Source organism: Rhipicephalus microplus, chromosome 6 (assembly GCF_043290135.1).
Source record: "Rhipicephalus microplus isolate Deutch F79 chromosome 6, USDA_Rmic, whole genome shotgun sequence".
In the NCBI taxonomy this organism is placed as follows: Eukaryota; Metazoa; Arthropoda; class Arachnida; order Ixodida; family Ixodidae; genus Rhipicephalus; species Rhipicephalus microplus.
Window position 1 is genome coordinate 81,488,110 of NC_134705.1, and position 15,001 is coordinate 81,503,110.

At 43.9% G+C, this 15,001-nt stretch overlaps 1 protein-coding gene across 1 annotated transcript in view; it reads left to right on the top strand.

Annotated features, from left to right (window-relative positions):
• Nucleotides 1–15,001, top strand: part of LOC119167568 (arylsulfatase B) — a 77,761-nt gene that overhangs the window by 43,949 nt on the left and 18,811 nt on the right. The window contains exons 5-7 of the mRNA XM_037419074.2: nucleotides 4,487–4,597; nucleotides 6,561–6,698; nucleotides 7,919–8,045. Coding sequence (XP_037274971.2) covers nucleotides 4,487–4,597; nucleotides 6,561–6,698; nucleotides 7,919–8,045 — 376 coding nt within the window. The remainder of the gene's footprint in view (nucleotides 1–4,486; nucleotides 4,598–6,560; nucleotides 6,699–7,918; nucleotides 8,046–15,001) is intronic.

The window sequence follows — 15,001 nt, forward strand, 5'->3', positions numbered from 1 at the left end:
AGTATCAGGTTTCTTAGCCTACACTAAGTGTGGGGAAGGGAATGTGAGAAAACGTAGACAGAAGTTAACGCGCGAAAGAAAAACAAACTAGAGCGGAGGAGCTGTATCCTATTCCAACCAAGAGTTGCCGTTCAGTTGAAGAAACTGTTGGTAACTGCGGAAGAATGCATACAAGATCACGGTGACGTGTCTTCTCAGGATTCAGCCACCTTGTCTTTTGATAACTTTTTGTTTTTGCTGCAGTTTTATTTAAAGTCTACTTTTATTGTGTTTTACAAACAGTTGTTTTTGCAAAGCGATGTCTTACGCATAGGGTCTTCTGTAAGCCGTGTAAGGCGTGACTATTCCTCTGTCGAGGCTGGCAAGACTCCAGAAGTAGTTTGAAATGATGAGCTCTTCTTATAAAATAGTTTAGGTATGTTGATCAGCTTGAGCGTTCTTCAAAAAAAAGCCCGACTTTGCAGACTCTTATACAGTATGTAATGTTTGATCTGTTTTTAAACTTGACTTGCGTTTTATGAACTTGACTTATGAACTTGACTTGCGTTTTATGTACAGGCTCCCCAAGCGTTCGGTGTGGCAGTTTTATACTTAAAAATAGCGTTGCAATATACATGCCTGCTCTGGCTACTACCCAATGCCCCGCTTGACTCAGCGCATTATAATAGTATTAGGAGAACTATAGCGTTGATGTGCCTGGGGCCTGCTTTCAAAAAGGATGCGCAGCTTTGAAAATCAAGTATGCCATCTTTCGGTTGCAGTGTTCTCCAAATGGGTCTTTACTGGTGTTTCTGAAACCCTCGCTTTCAAAGGTAAACCGGGAATGGAACATGCGATGACAGAGGGACACCGGGAGACTTTTAGGCATGGGGTCGTGTCACATGTTTATAAGCTTTACCACAACTTCTAGAAGGTGACAAGTAGACACGTGGTTGCTATGTGTTTCTCTGCCACCAATGGGCGGGGAAACTTGTGCCCACCTCTTTGCAACTCCAGTAAACGTGAATGCGAGCGAAGCATACAGCGCTGTTCATTAAGTGTTCCACTGGAGGAATGCATTCCATTCTCATGCGATGCAATATGTTCTACGTTGGAGAGACCGGAAGCTGTGTCAATGACTGTTTTGAGGAACACCCACAAAAACGCCAAAAGCTCGATGACAAGTACGCACACTTAGTTGAGCATATTGGTAAGTTCACAGGATGTGTGGCCCGTTTTAAATGGCCGACTATTCTATGCAGGAGCGATGACAGTACTGAAAGTATCATTTTATTAAGAGACTTGATAAGAAGTGCGTCACCCTCCTCCCCGTTTTGTGATGTTTGAAGCGAGCTTCATCAGCTGCATGCGGCTGTTGGGTCCTAGATTGAAAAAAAAATCTTTGGTAACGTTTGACGATTCTGGCTGGCTTTTTGCGTCCTTGCCGCTAAAAACCTTGTTACGTATTTCTTTCTCCTTGTTATTTTTTTCACTCTGGCATGTAGAGTGTGTTTGATTCGACCATTAGAAAAAAAAAACTTTTGCAAGTCAAGTGTGCTTGTCATCTCTTTTGCGGGAGCATGTTCGCATTGGTAATCTCTCGCCTGACAATCAACCAACTTACCAAAAAAAAGTTTTGGTGAGGTACTGAAAACAGTCCACACAGGAGCTGATTTCATTGTGCTAACAAATACATTAAAACTTTTATTTATATTGAATTGCACACAAATCGCAGGCCGTATCGACCAGACTCGTTCTGGGTACCATCAACAGTGGGCTCACTCTTTCTTTGCCCAAACAATGCCTCCGAGCTGGTGTCTCTCACAATTAGTGATGACAGTACATTGTCCTGTGAGTAGAGTTAACTTGCCAAGTTCAGAAAACTTGCTTGAGCCAATAGATGAAAAACACCAACAATACACCTTAAAATCCATGACGTGAAGTCTGCAGATTTACTCGCTAAATTCGAAAAGAAAAGTTACGTATTGCTTTCCCGCTCTTTAACATACAGGTTAAAATGACATTGGTGACCTTCCTATCTCAACACATCTGTATTTTGACCTTAATGTCCATTCAGACTGGCATGATGGGCACAATATTGGCTAGAAATATAAAAAATTGACAGAATCTACCTACACTTGGAATCGATGATATGCGAAGCACGAATGACGAAGGCTGGTCCTCCCTCATTATATACTTATATGCCACTTTAAAATCAGCACAACGTTACGACGTCGACGTAAATGATGTCGCACACAACTTCTATGCCATGATTATATTGTTTAGCATGTAATTTACTTTCTTGGTCTATTCACGTCACGTGATACCAAGTTAGCCATATGTGGGACTAGCGAAACGGCTGCGAGCACGCTATGAGCGTAGTAAGTAGTCATGTTTACATGACACGCATGTCGTGATTATCACGTTTGTACGTGTCACCTACCTTCGTCGATCGTTTGCCTCACGTAATACTGAATCTCGTAAACGTTAAGCTGGCAAAACGGCAGCAAGTGCATCGTGAACGTGGCTGGTAGTCATATTCTAATGACCCGCATTTCATGATTATCATGCCCCGCTGCGGTTGTCTAGTGGCTAAGGTACTCGGCTGCTGACCCGCAGGGCGCGGGTTCGAATCCCGTCTGCGGCGGCTGCATTCCCGATGGAGGCGGAAATGTTGTTGGCCCGTGTGCTCAGATTTGGGTGCACGGCAAAGAACCCCAGGTGGTCTAAATTTCCGGAGCCCTCCACTACGGCGTCTCTCATAATCATATAGTGGTTTTGAGACGTTAAACCCCACATATCAATCAATCAAATCATGATTATCATGTTGCACCATAAACTTTCGTCATCCTTTCACGTCCCGTAATACTAAATTTTGTATATGTGAAGCTAGCAAAACGACCACGAGTGCAGGATGAGCATGGCGTGTACTCATTCATAATCTACATGACATGTATGTCGTGACTTTCGGGTCTCTCTCTAATGTTCACCGTACAGTCATGTATTACCATACCAGTTTTGCTATATATCATGCGAACGAAACCACCGCTAGAGCAGCAAGACCATGAAATGTAAATATTGACATTCATGACAAACATGTAATGAGTTTTATGTTATCACTTGTTGCTTAAGGTCGTCATACAGTCTTGGTATGACATACCAAATTTGGTATTGACACCTTCATCGAAACAGTCAGGAAAGCTAAACGTCGTAGGCGGCTAGACAGACAGACAGACAGACAGACAGACAGACAGACAGACAGACAGACAGACAGACAGACAGACAGACAGACAGACAGACAGACAGACAGACAGATAGATAGATAGATAGATAGATAGATAGATAGATAGATAGATAGATAGATAGATAGATAGATAGATAGATAGATAGATAGATAGATAGATAGATAGATAGATAGATAGATAGATAGATAGATAGATAGATAGATAGATAGATAGATAGATAGATAGACAGACAGACAGTGCGTGGGTCACGCCTGCTTTCTTGCATTGAAGTTGCTTGCTGTCATAGTCAAGAGATGATGCCCTAACATAGTCGCGAGGACCCACTTACTGCCAGTAGCCAGAAATATAGCCACTGAGGCCGGAGCGTGGATGTTATTCGAGTACGTCGTCATCAGTAATGCAGTTTGTGTACCATAATGGTAATTGTGTGAGAGCAATATTATCTGTAGTATTGAAATAACGATTCTTGGATATCCCAGAACATCATAGACATCTTGCAACCAGCTGCTGCTTTCAATTTTTTTGGTAAAACAATTTTTCGATGAAAGTTACAGGTTTCCATAAAAACAATGCTTTGTCGAAGCTCTGTTGATATAATTTGCCGCGATAATTTTATTTTTGGGGTCTCTTCCCCCTACAAGCTCCATTTGCAAAGCTGCTTGGCCATCAAGATTAATGTTCATACTGTGTAGAGTTTTAGCCTATCCTAGTTGATATTTTGTTGTTGTTGGCATCGAGATGTCGCGTCACGTCAGAGTAACGGAGTTGGGTGAGGTAACTAATAACGATTAGGACTTGAGCACTTCAACTCACGAACTTCACCACATCACTTCAACAGAAAAGGATGTGAACCTTCTGATATTGGCTGTTTGCAGTAATTGAGTGAGATTAATTGGTGCACGTGATACTGTTTTCCTTGCCGTGGTTAGATATCGCAACGTTCACTGATTATTACACCAGCGACAAAACTGTCATCCTTTCTTTGTGGAGTTATAATGCTATCATTTGTTTTTTGTATTGAGACAATGTCAATTCTGTAAAAGTCTGAGAAATGGTTGAACTCAACCTGCTGATGTCAGCTTTCAACCCCGCATAGCGTTTCTTGCCTGTCCTAGAAGTATAATGAAAGTTGAAGCGGCTGTTTGGGTTAGCATCTTTTATAAATATCCTCCTACCTTGCTGTCATGCGCTGACTGTGTATCATGTGCACTAGTTATCCACTGTCAACATTTCCTAGTCAGAGCTTTTCGTTTGTTGCGCAGTGGCACCTTGGATACAAAAGCCTCGAGTACACGCCAACTGGGCGTGGTTTCGACACATTTTTCGGATACTACAACGGTTTGGAGTACTATTACAACCACTCGGCCCAAAAGGTGAGTTTATGTCATCTACGTCGTTTAACGACGCCAGTGAGCAAGATTTTGTCTTATTTATCAGCCGAGCACGCGCTCTGACAAAAGTTACAAATTCATAGTACGAACGTGACAAGTCCGATAGATGCGTCTGCATCCCATCAGCAACTGTAACACCCAATCGTACATGACACGAATGAGCACACGACGACTGCGAGCCTTATGAGTTTTGACTTATTTACCGCTACGTGGGCAAGCTCGCCGTCTTATCTTTTACTTAAACGTTAGGTGTTGTTAAGGGGTGTCTGTTCACATGAAATGCCCCTTGCAGAGCAGAAAAGACGATATCCTAATTAGGCTATTCATTCATCTCATTACATTATTTTGTAATAGTGCATCTTGATGGCACGGTATCATGATGTTTATTTTTCAAATTTTCTTACACGGCACAAAATACCGTCGTAATATGCTCGTGTTTGTATGTTTTTGCATATGACAGTGATATTAGTGTATAATATTTCCACTGAAAACGCCCGTTTTGATCTAATTGGCAATAAAAATTTGGCGATAAAAAAAGTAGCTTGGTTAATTTGTCCACATTTAGCTTGAAATGTGGCTCCTTTTCTAATATACCCGATGGCAATGCTGCCGTTTACCTTCCGCTTCAGAAGAGCTTCTCACGGTGTGTTGTAACAGTCAGTCATAAGGGCCAGCAGACAATCTGGTTCTAAATGAGCGGGTAGTATTCACCTCAGAAAGGGCACGTTTGAGGGTATGAAATGCGCCTGATCAGCAGTAGTAGCGCTTTTGTCGAGTGCTTGTCGCAAAGTTTGCAGTCATTTTGCGTCTGTCGTCTTGCCTGGATAATTTCGCAGTCAACTAAAATGCCTGAGTATAAATAAAACTTCAAGTAAACAGCTACCAAATTACACAACTTTTAGTCCTTATATCGCAAGACTCAAATCTTGCAGGTGTGCTACTTGAAGGCTAATTTCTGTGCGCATAGTATACGCTATATTAAAAGATCTTTCGGAAGCTATGAAGTCGAATCATCGAGTGGTACTTCAGTGGGTTCTAAGTCACTGCGGAATCAACGGAAATGAAATGACAGATGAGTCGGCAAAAACCGCTCATCATTCCACGTAAACGCGCCTCATTCCTGTAACTCAGTACGATGTAAATACAATTTTAAAAACAACAAAACGTGAATTATGCTTGTCTACTTGGTTCACAGGCAAAACAAAGGAAGTGATCTTATATGCAGTTGACCCTAATCTTGAATGCCGATTAAACCGTCGTCTCCCAAGGCGTATTAACACCCTCATACATCGCCTCAGACTCGGAACTGCTTACACAAAGCATTTCATTTTTCGTATTCAGTGTGCAACATCGCCAGCATGTTCAATCGGCCACGACGATGAGGATATCTATCACCTCTTGCTTGACTGTCCGGAACACGACACACACCGAAGGCGACTCGAACAGGAACTTCATAAGCCAGATCCCCAGCAGCCGTTAGGTAAAATACTCGGCCCACGGCCATCTAAAACGAATGGCAAGGCAATGAGGTGCTGTAACGAGTCTTCGAAGAAACAAAAACTTGTGAGCACTACTAAGTGGACTAAGTTAAAAGTAAACGTGGACCTACGTGTTTGTTCTGCACATAGGAAAACTTTTGCACTCACCTATGTGAAACTTTATATGTCTATATGTGAAGTTTTTTACTTTTTATTTGTAAGAATCAAACGGAAAAGTGTGGCTACCGCCAAGTAACGGTGACAACAACTCCATAGTCTATCTTTTATTTCATCTAAAAAACTAAAATCTATAAGACAGGCAAGTAAACTTAGCGTACCCTACTGGCTATCAGGTACCATAGGTTTCCTCAACAAAAACAATATTTTGATAATCCCGAGTATGCTTCCAATTTTTTCCTGCACATCGGTCTAATGTTCGCTCATATGTACTAGAACCAACTTTCCAGGACGGGAACTGTGGACTGGATTTCTGGCGCAACATTGGTAGCGAAATGAAAGCTGTCATTGACCTCAACGGCACATATTCCACGCATGCCTTCACCGATGAAGCAAGGCGTATCATCGTTGCCCACGACACTAGAAAGGTACATGTCAGTAGCACGTAATTATTAAACGATCTGTGTTTTACAACACAGTCAATCTGAGTGAAAAACGAGACTTTCTAGCTGAACCACAATTGCATCGCTTGAAAAAGTCTTAGTTACGTTTTCTTGATAATTTTCAAGCAAAAAACTGGGTCGGAATAAGCCCAGACAGAAAGTGTGTGTCAATAAGATCTCTCGTTAACTTGCCACCAGGAAGTTGTCTCTTCATGCATTTTACTTTCTCCACATCTAAATTTCAAAGACCGCAATACGCTTCAAACAGTTCAATTGACGCCCCGTATTCCCTTCTTGGTGTATTTTTTATTTACTGTTTTCTATTTACGCACATGTGCAACAAAGTAGTCAGTGGAGCTGGGTGAAGGAAAAAAGCCTAACAAACGCGGCTTCAGGGGGACCTCACCTCCTTGGCTTCATTATCTGCAAGTTTTCATTAGGTTTTTTTTTGTGGCAAACGAACGAGCCCTCAGAAATTATCTACGTTCATTCTAGAATTTCTATAGATAGCATAGCGATGTAAAGCATACCACAGTATACGCTCAGGGAAGTTCAAAACGAGAAATGTGTGAATGAGAACCGGACAATGAAGAGGGACTAGGGTAAAACATTATATATTCTGTGATGCACTCATAGTTGGGTGTGGACAAAGGGATGAGGCGAGAGACCATATTATATACATGTGGAGTACAGCAGGCACAACAAGAGGTATGCAACGAGAAGTGCGTTTCAAACAGCTCCGAGCATATCATAGCTTTGCATGGTAGAGTATTGCAAGGATGTGCGAAAGAAATGCGAGGCTGAAAAAAAGTGGTACCAAAGTGAGAAAAAAGGCGTCTACACCCATTTTTCTTTTCATGCGTTTTCGCGCTTGCCAAGCGTTGTGTCGTAGTAGGAGTGTACGTGTTTTCCAAATTGTGAAATTGTACTTTCCTAATACGCAAGGAGTCTGTTTCTTTGCAATTTAATGTATCGAGATCACGATGTGGTTGTGAGAGACACCATAGTGGTGGGCTTGGGAAAATACGAACATATGTTGTTCTCTAACGTACACTTACAAAACACAGTACAAGAATCGCTGGCATTGCCTTATGTCTAAACGCGACTGCCACGCCTGCATCAAACTTGTGACCTTCGTGTCAGCAACAGCGCATCAGAACTCCGACAAAGTAACAGTCACGACATGTCTACTTTTATATATGCAGCCCATGTTTCTGTACCTGAGCTATCAAGCCGTACACGCCAGTTGTGGGGACTGTACTGTAGAGTCACCGGAAGATACCGTGCAACAATTTTCTTACATTGAAGCATATAACCGTACGCTTTATGCAGGTAAGTTGAATGTAATAGGACACTAGACGCCTACTTCCCATTTCAACCTTTTCTTGCATCTTACATAACGCAAACAGCAATGTTCAGTGTTTTTGTGCATTTCCTAGACATACTAAAGAAAGCTATAAACCCAATCACTATTAAGACAAATTTTGAGCGTTTTACGCTTTATGAAGTACTGTAGCTATAGCAGTAATTGCTTTCGTCTATATATCTCTTAGTTGGTGTGAGAGATTTTTGAATGATTAGCTAGATATTGTTAAAGTTGATCAAACGAAGTTATCCAGTGATTGGATTGATATGTTAGGTTTACCATCCCAAAACTACCCCATAATTATGAGAGACGCCGAAGTAGAGGGCCTATATATATATATATATATATATATATATATATATATATATATATATATATATATATATATATATATATATATAAGGGAAAGAAGTGTATACCTAAGGGCTCGTTTTTCCGTGTTTTTAACACAATAATAATGAGATATAACAGACAGTAATGCCAAGGAATGTACAGGGAAAGTTATTAACATTAATGGAATGTAAATAAGAAGAAAGAAAAGAGGATGAAAAAATTACCAACTGTAAGCAGGAACCGAACCTACGACCTTCGAATTACGCGTTCGATGCTCTAACCACTGAGCTATTACAGCGGCACTCCCTCCATCCACTTTTTTGGGTTTATCTGTGAATTTAGAAGTAGGAGCAACAGTCAGCGCCATCTATAAGCCAAACAACGAGTGTGAAAACACTCTTATGCGCATGTTTGGCGTCACGTAGCACGTGAACTTATTATGAGCGGGCAGCTGATTAGTTGTCCCTCTTATACAACCTAAACACACCAAGTCTGCCAGTACGAGACCCTCGTTCAATGAAATAAGGGAAAGAAGTGTATACCTAAGGGCTCGTTTTTCCGTGTTTTTAACACAATAATAATGAGATATAACAGACAGTAATGCCAAGGAATGTACAGGGGAAGTTATTAACATTAATGGAATGTAAATAAGAAGAAAGAAAAGTGGATGAAAAAATTACAACTTACAGTTGGTAATTTTTTCATCCACTTTTCTTTCTTCTTATTTACATTCCATTAATGTTAATAACTTCCCCTGTACATTCCTTGGCATTACTGTCTGTTATATCTCATATATATATATATATATATATATATATATATATAAGGGAAAGAACTGTATACCTAAGGGCTTGTTTTTCCGTGTTTTGACACAATAATAATGAGTGAATCTAACAGACAATAATGCCAAGGAATGTACAAGGGAAGCTATTAAAACAAATGAAATGTAAATAAGAAGAAAGAAAAGCGGGTGAAAAAATAACCAGCCGGGAGCAGGAATTGAACCTACGACCTTCGAATAACGCGTCAAAGAGGATCGAACACGTTATTCGCGTTCGATGCTCTTCGACGCGGCGCTGCAGATGGCGTCGACCGCTTCAAGTACCCGGTACCGTTAAGAGTGGACAAACATGCAAATGTACAGACAGACAGGCAGACAGACCAAAATTTTTGCATCAAAGGCCCCCAAGAAAGAATATCTGTGACGTATGAAGCGATGGTTGGTAGAGGCAGAAAAGGAAGAAGTGCATGATGGAATACACATGGGCTGTGAGCCAGATCACGTCGCCTATTCATCATAGCGTCACACGAGTCAACAGGATGGAGACCTGCTAGCCCCTTCATCAGTCGCACATCATCGACAAGGTTCTCCGCAAGACACGCTAACCACACATGAACTACCATACGAGCGCCTAGCATTGCGCATCGACCAGCATCATGTCAGAACCATCGACTGACCTTCCCATCCCCAAGTACATCGGAGCAGCGGACAATGAACCAGTACAGGACTGGTTCGACCTGTTCGAGCTCCACGCTACCAGTGCATCATGGTCGGAATGAGAGTTGGTTACAAACTTTAGCGACTACGTGACTGGCGAGGCATTCAAATTTTACCTTACCCACATCTTGGACAACAAGAAATCCTGGCAAAAGATAAAAGAGATGAGTACCCGTTTCAATGACTACGACAAGGACTTCTCTATTACCGACCATCTGGACACAATTGCTCTCAGCCGGCACTGTCCTCGCGCTTTTGTCAAGACACATAGCTTTACATCGGGTTTCTCTTCTGCACGAAAGTCGTTAGTTTTAATGTCGTCACTCCAGCGTGTGACAGGAGACGTTATTCACCCACCTGATACTCATCATTCTTCGTCTTGCATGCACGGTACACCGCCCGGTTTTTCATTACGAGGCTCCTCAAGTGCAAATAAACCAAACGCTCACCGTTTGCCTTGTAATGGCACCGTGTCCACGATAAGCGAACTGTCGACGCATCGAGAAACTACCCAACCCCGCCATGACGACTCGAAAACGTGTTTCTTATCACAAGACTTTATTTCTATGGCTCAGCAGACTGTGCAGGTTGAGCCTAGTAATGACACGTAACTTGTGGTATCCTCATCCAGAGCTCAGCAATCCAAGTACCGAAAGAATGCAGTAGTAATACAAACATCAAACCTCGCACGCAGCTGTCTATCAGAAGCGTTCATACTGGACCACTTTACCCGATCCTCTGAAGAGCATTTTAGCAATGATGACGCACTACCAACTATGACCGACCAGCAAGACACCAGCTCACTATGCATCAGCTGTTTACGAAGTATACCTTGAGAAAAAAGTGAGTGCCCAATTCCGAAAGGGGCTCCACTACAGTCATCTCCTGATCAACATCAGCAAAGCAAGCAAAGCGAAGTCCACAAACACATGCGACCATAAGAGAGACTGCAACAAAGGCATCGATGAACGCAAAATTCAACGAAAGCGCGTTCACCAATTGAAGAACATCGAAAACTAAGATCTCCAAACCAAAGGCCATTTGAAGACGTCAGACACTTTCGCACGTAGTAAAGTCGCCAGAGACGCTCCCTGCGCCTGCTATTGCAACCACTGCAACACCACAGTAAACGGCGAGAAAGACGCGGAAGCATTACTTGCAAACCGTAAGCACTCCAGCACTCTGTTACAATCTGTCGAGGAGCACGCACGCAAGAGGCATCGGGATTTCACAATGCACGACGCGAAATACAACCCCGACGACATCCGAGCTGCCGATGCAACAAGGACGTCCAACTTTGTTCGTTCTTCGCAGCTGCTGAAGCCGTGTCACGGTCAGTGTAGTTGTGCAGGACGCGATTATCTTCTCCAGAGCGCCACAGTCAGCCATGCCCACCAGAACTCCTGCGTTAACTGGACTGCTACACTCCTCCATGAAGTCTTTGAAAGTTTACGGAACTTCCCTGGACCATAAAACAAATTGTGAATTTTGACATTTATGGCTTTTCAACAGAATAGAATAAACATAGGGTATGAGCGAGACCACGTCGCCCATTCATCACAGCGTCAAATATTGCCTTTAAAAGAGAAAAGACACGCGTGATTCTCGTTTGTTTGTCTTTTGTCTTTTTCTTTTTTTTCTTGTTCTTTTTGAAGCATTGTAGTCATCATTGTAAAATCAAAGCAAAAACCATTGTAGTCATCATCATCGTTAGACGCGCGGTCTTCGCTGCTTGTGGCTCTCGCGCCTGTGCTGGAGAATACAGCGGTCGTTTCATCGTACCTGACGTCGTCTCACAAGTGGTGGGGGTGCTGTGATTCCAAAGTCCTCGTGCTCTACCAGTACCCACCGGATCTCCGGTCTGGTCGACGGCTGTGCTTCCCAACAGTGATGGCGCAAAACGACCCACCCCCTGCCGCCTTCTTCGCAACACCCGCTCAGCCTGCTAACCTCAATACACTGTGAGTACACCGCAACGTGTCCCCTCGGTATTTCACGGCCTTCGCGGAAAGTATGTCGACGAGTGGCTGGATAATTACGACAGAACAAGCACTTGTAATCATTGGGACGAGGCCCAGAAACTGCGCTACGTCGCCTTCTACCTCAAGGAGGTCGCTAAGACATGGTTCTACAACCATGAACGTGACTTTCCCGATTGGACTAGATTCAAGGTGCAACTCTGGCAGATTTTCGGCACATCTGCTGGATGCTCTGAAGCAGGCAAACAGAAACTCGCCACCTGCATTCAAGGGACGCACAATTCTTATACATCCTATATTGAGGACGTGCTGGCTGTTTGCCGCCGAGCCCAAAGTGACATGACAGAGGTCGACCGCATCCGTAACCTACTGAAAGGCGTCCACTCTTTCGCTTTTTATGCCCTCGCCGTTCAGACCCCCAATACAATTTGAGACGTCATCACTTCGTGTCAACGTCAAGACATGCTTTATTCCGTGCGCTTTCCACAGGCCTCCTGTGATACCCACTTTACCGAAGAGGCTGAATTACGAGCTCATATCCGCACGATTGTCCGAGAGGAACTTCATGGTATTGTTCCGGGCAACCCCATCGTTTTCACTGTCCGGCCTTCTGGTCCAAACCTGCGTAACAACATTAGGGATGAACTGGCATTGATGGCAAGCCTTACACAGGCCCCGTTTCTTGTACCGTTTCCTGCACCTTCGTACGCCGATGTTGCGTCACGGGCCCCTGCACCAGTTTTATCTGTGCCTGCTTACGTTGTATACGACCGCTTAGCTTCGATGGCAGCACAGGCGCCCGTACAACCACACTTTCCGACCTGGCGTCCTGCACGCCCGGTCTGCTTTACTGTGGCATACGGAGCATAAAATCGCGCTTCTACCATTGCCGCCAACAGGATGACGACGTAGATAATCAGCGTAACGAGACTTTGCCTCCAGATCATACGCCTACATTTCTATGTCATATCGATCCTCCTCTCAGTGTTCGCCCTCCCCTCCACAGTTCTGAGGCTTGCCCCATTCTTTCCGCTGATCTCACTACCTTTATCCGTCACAATTTTGGCGTTCGTCCCCACCCCTACGTTCTCTTCCAATCTCTATGGACAACCACCTGGAAAACTAGAGGCTGCAGTTTCTGAAGGAAAAACTGCCCGCCATTCAAACGCAACCATTCCTCCGTCTCGCCCAGCAAATTTATTGCCTGTTTGTGTTGAAGGTGTTTGCGTTGACGCTCTGATAGACACTGGCGCTGTCATTTCGGCAATTCACCACAAATTGTGTTTTCACTTACGGAAAGTGCAGACTCCATATGTTGGTCCTGTCTTACGCGGTGCTAATGACAATCTTATTTGCCCTTACCGAAAATTGTACTGCTCGCGTGCTCATCGACGGAATCCGTCATCATGTAGAGTTGGCTGGGACTTTCTATCAGCTGCGTCAGCTGTCATTTCGTGTGGTCAACCTCTTATTTGGCTTGTGGCCACTGACCATTCTTCTTCTTCCAATTTTTCATCGCCCTACAATGTTGCACCTGTGGAATTTCACCTGCCTTTTGGTCAAGAGCGCGTTCTTACAATCAGATAACGAGACTATATAGACGGTCAGCAGTGGCTATCCCTCGCCAGCACTGCATTCTTCACAGAATCGCCATTTTCTCTTGCATAGTGCGTTTCTCCCGTAGTTATGCAAGCATTACCGCCTAAGACCGCCATTACCGCCATTATACGTTCACATATCACTAAGATTGTTCTTATGCTGCCATGCAATGTCATTACACCACTGCGCTTCTACATCTCTTAACTACGTATAAGCATGGTATCACGTCACAGTACATGTAAGGGAATCTTCAACCGTGCCTTCAATATGTGTGTACCCTTCTGGTTTTCCCATTTTTCGTCTCCTTTCCTTTTTCTGAAGCACATGGGATTTTATGATGCACGTTGTAATGCTAACCAGCGCAGATGGCGCTGACCTGTTATTGAAAGGAGCTTTTAAAGCCATGTATGAACTCTTGTCAGATTACTCTGACGAAGGCTGGTCCACCAGCTGAAAACGTTAAAGGCGTATTCGGATGGGGTATTTCGAGCGCTCTAGAGCGCTCTGAAAAGCAGCCCCGCCTTAGGTTGGTGAAATTCGAGTGCTCGGACTGCCTTCGGTTGGTTTTTTCGGCGCGTCAAACTATGACTCAGAGCGCTCCCGACCGCACTGACTTCGAAGTGAGAGCGTGGCGCGATTTGGCCGACAGGACGGATCACGTGACACAAGCTCTTGGTTGTCGGCAGGTGACAGTGCGAGCGCACATTCTGGAAGGGGTCATCGCCGGTGTTGTTCGTGGCGTGTATTTGCGGGGCGAGTTCACGTCTACGAAGCCGTAAGGACACGATGTCAAAAAGGAGGTGGCTAATGAAGGCAGAGGAAACGTCAATGCTGTTACAGCAGCTCGCAGACGAATGCCTTGACGCAAGCAGTTCGGACGCGACGACGACGATCGCCAGATTTATGCTAGCAAGTTCACCGAGTTGTTCGCCAAGCCTATTGTTGTTCCAAAAGTCCAAGGATACGTTCGGAACGTTGACAGCAATTATTCCGATAAACAGGTAAGGTCAGGCCGCATGGCAAACATGATAGCACGTAATGTTATCTCCATTTACAGTTTCGCACCAACTTCCGCCTGGCTCGTTCAGCGTGTTACGAGCTCATCAAACAGCTTGAGGCATCGGAATTTTACTCGTCAGACAGAAACCATGGCGGTGTGCCCACGAAAACGCCCGAGGAGCACATTCTCTCATTTCTCTGGTGAGCAAGTTACATTTTCTGTCAGCTACATGCCACACGCGTTGCTTCAATGTTCAGTGTACGACATGCAGTGTAGCTCAACTGTCAACAGAGATGCCAGGCTTCTGTGAAATTTTCCTTCTCTATTACGATCAGATGTGTCAAAATTCGCCGTGAAAAAAGTCTCTAATCATCCCTTGAGGTAATTAACGGAGGTTTTTTTTTTTAAGGAGTCATGCTGCTTAGTGCTTCCCATCGTTTTGGAAAAGTGCATTACAGGAACAGCGTTTTTCGTTGTGCTTCCAGAAATGCTAAGAAAAGGTGTTCACAACCT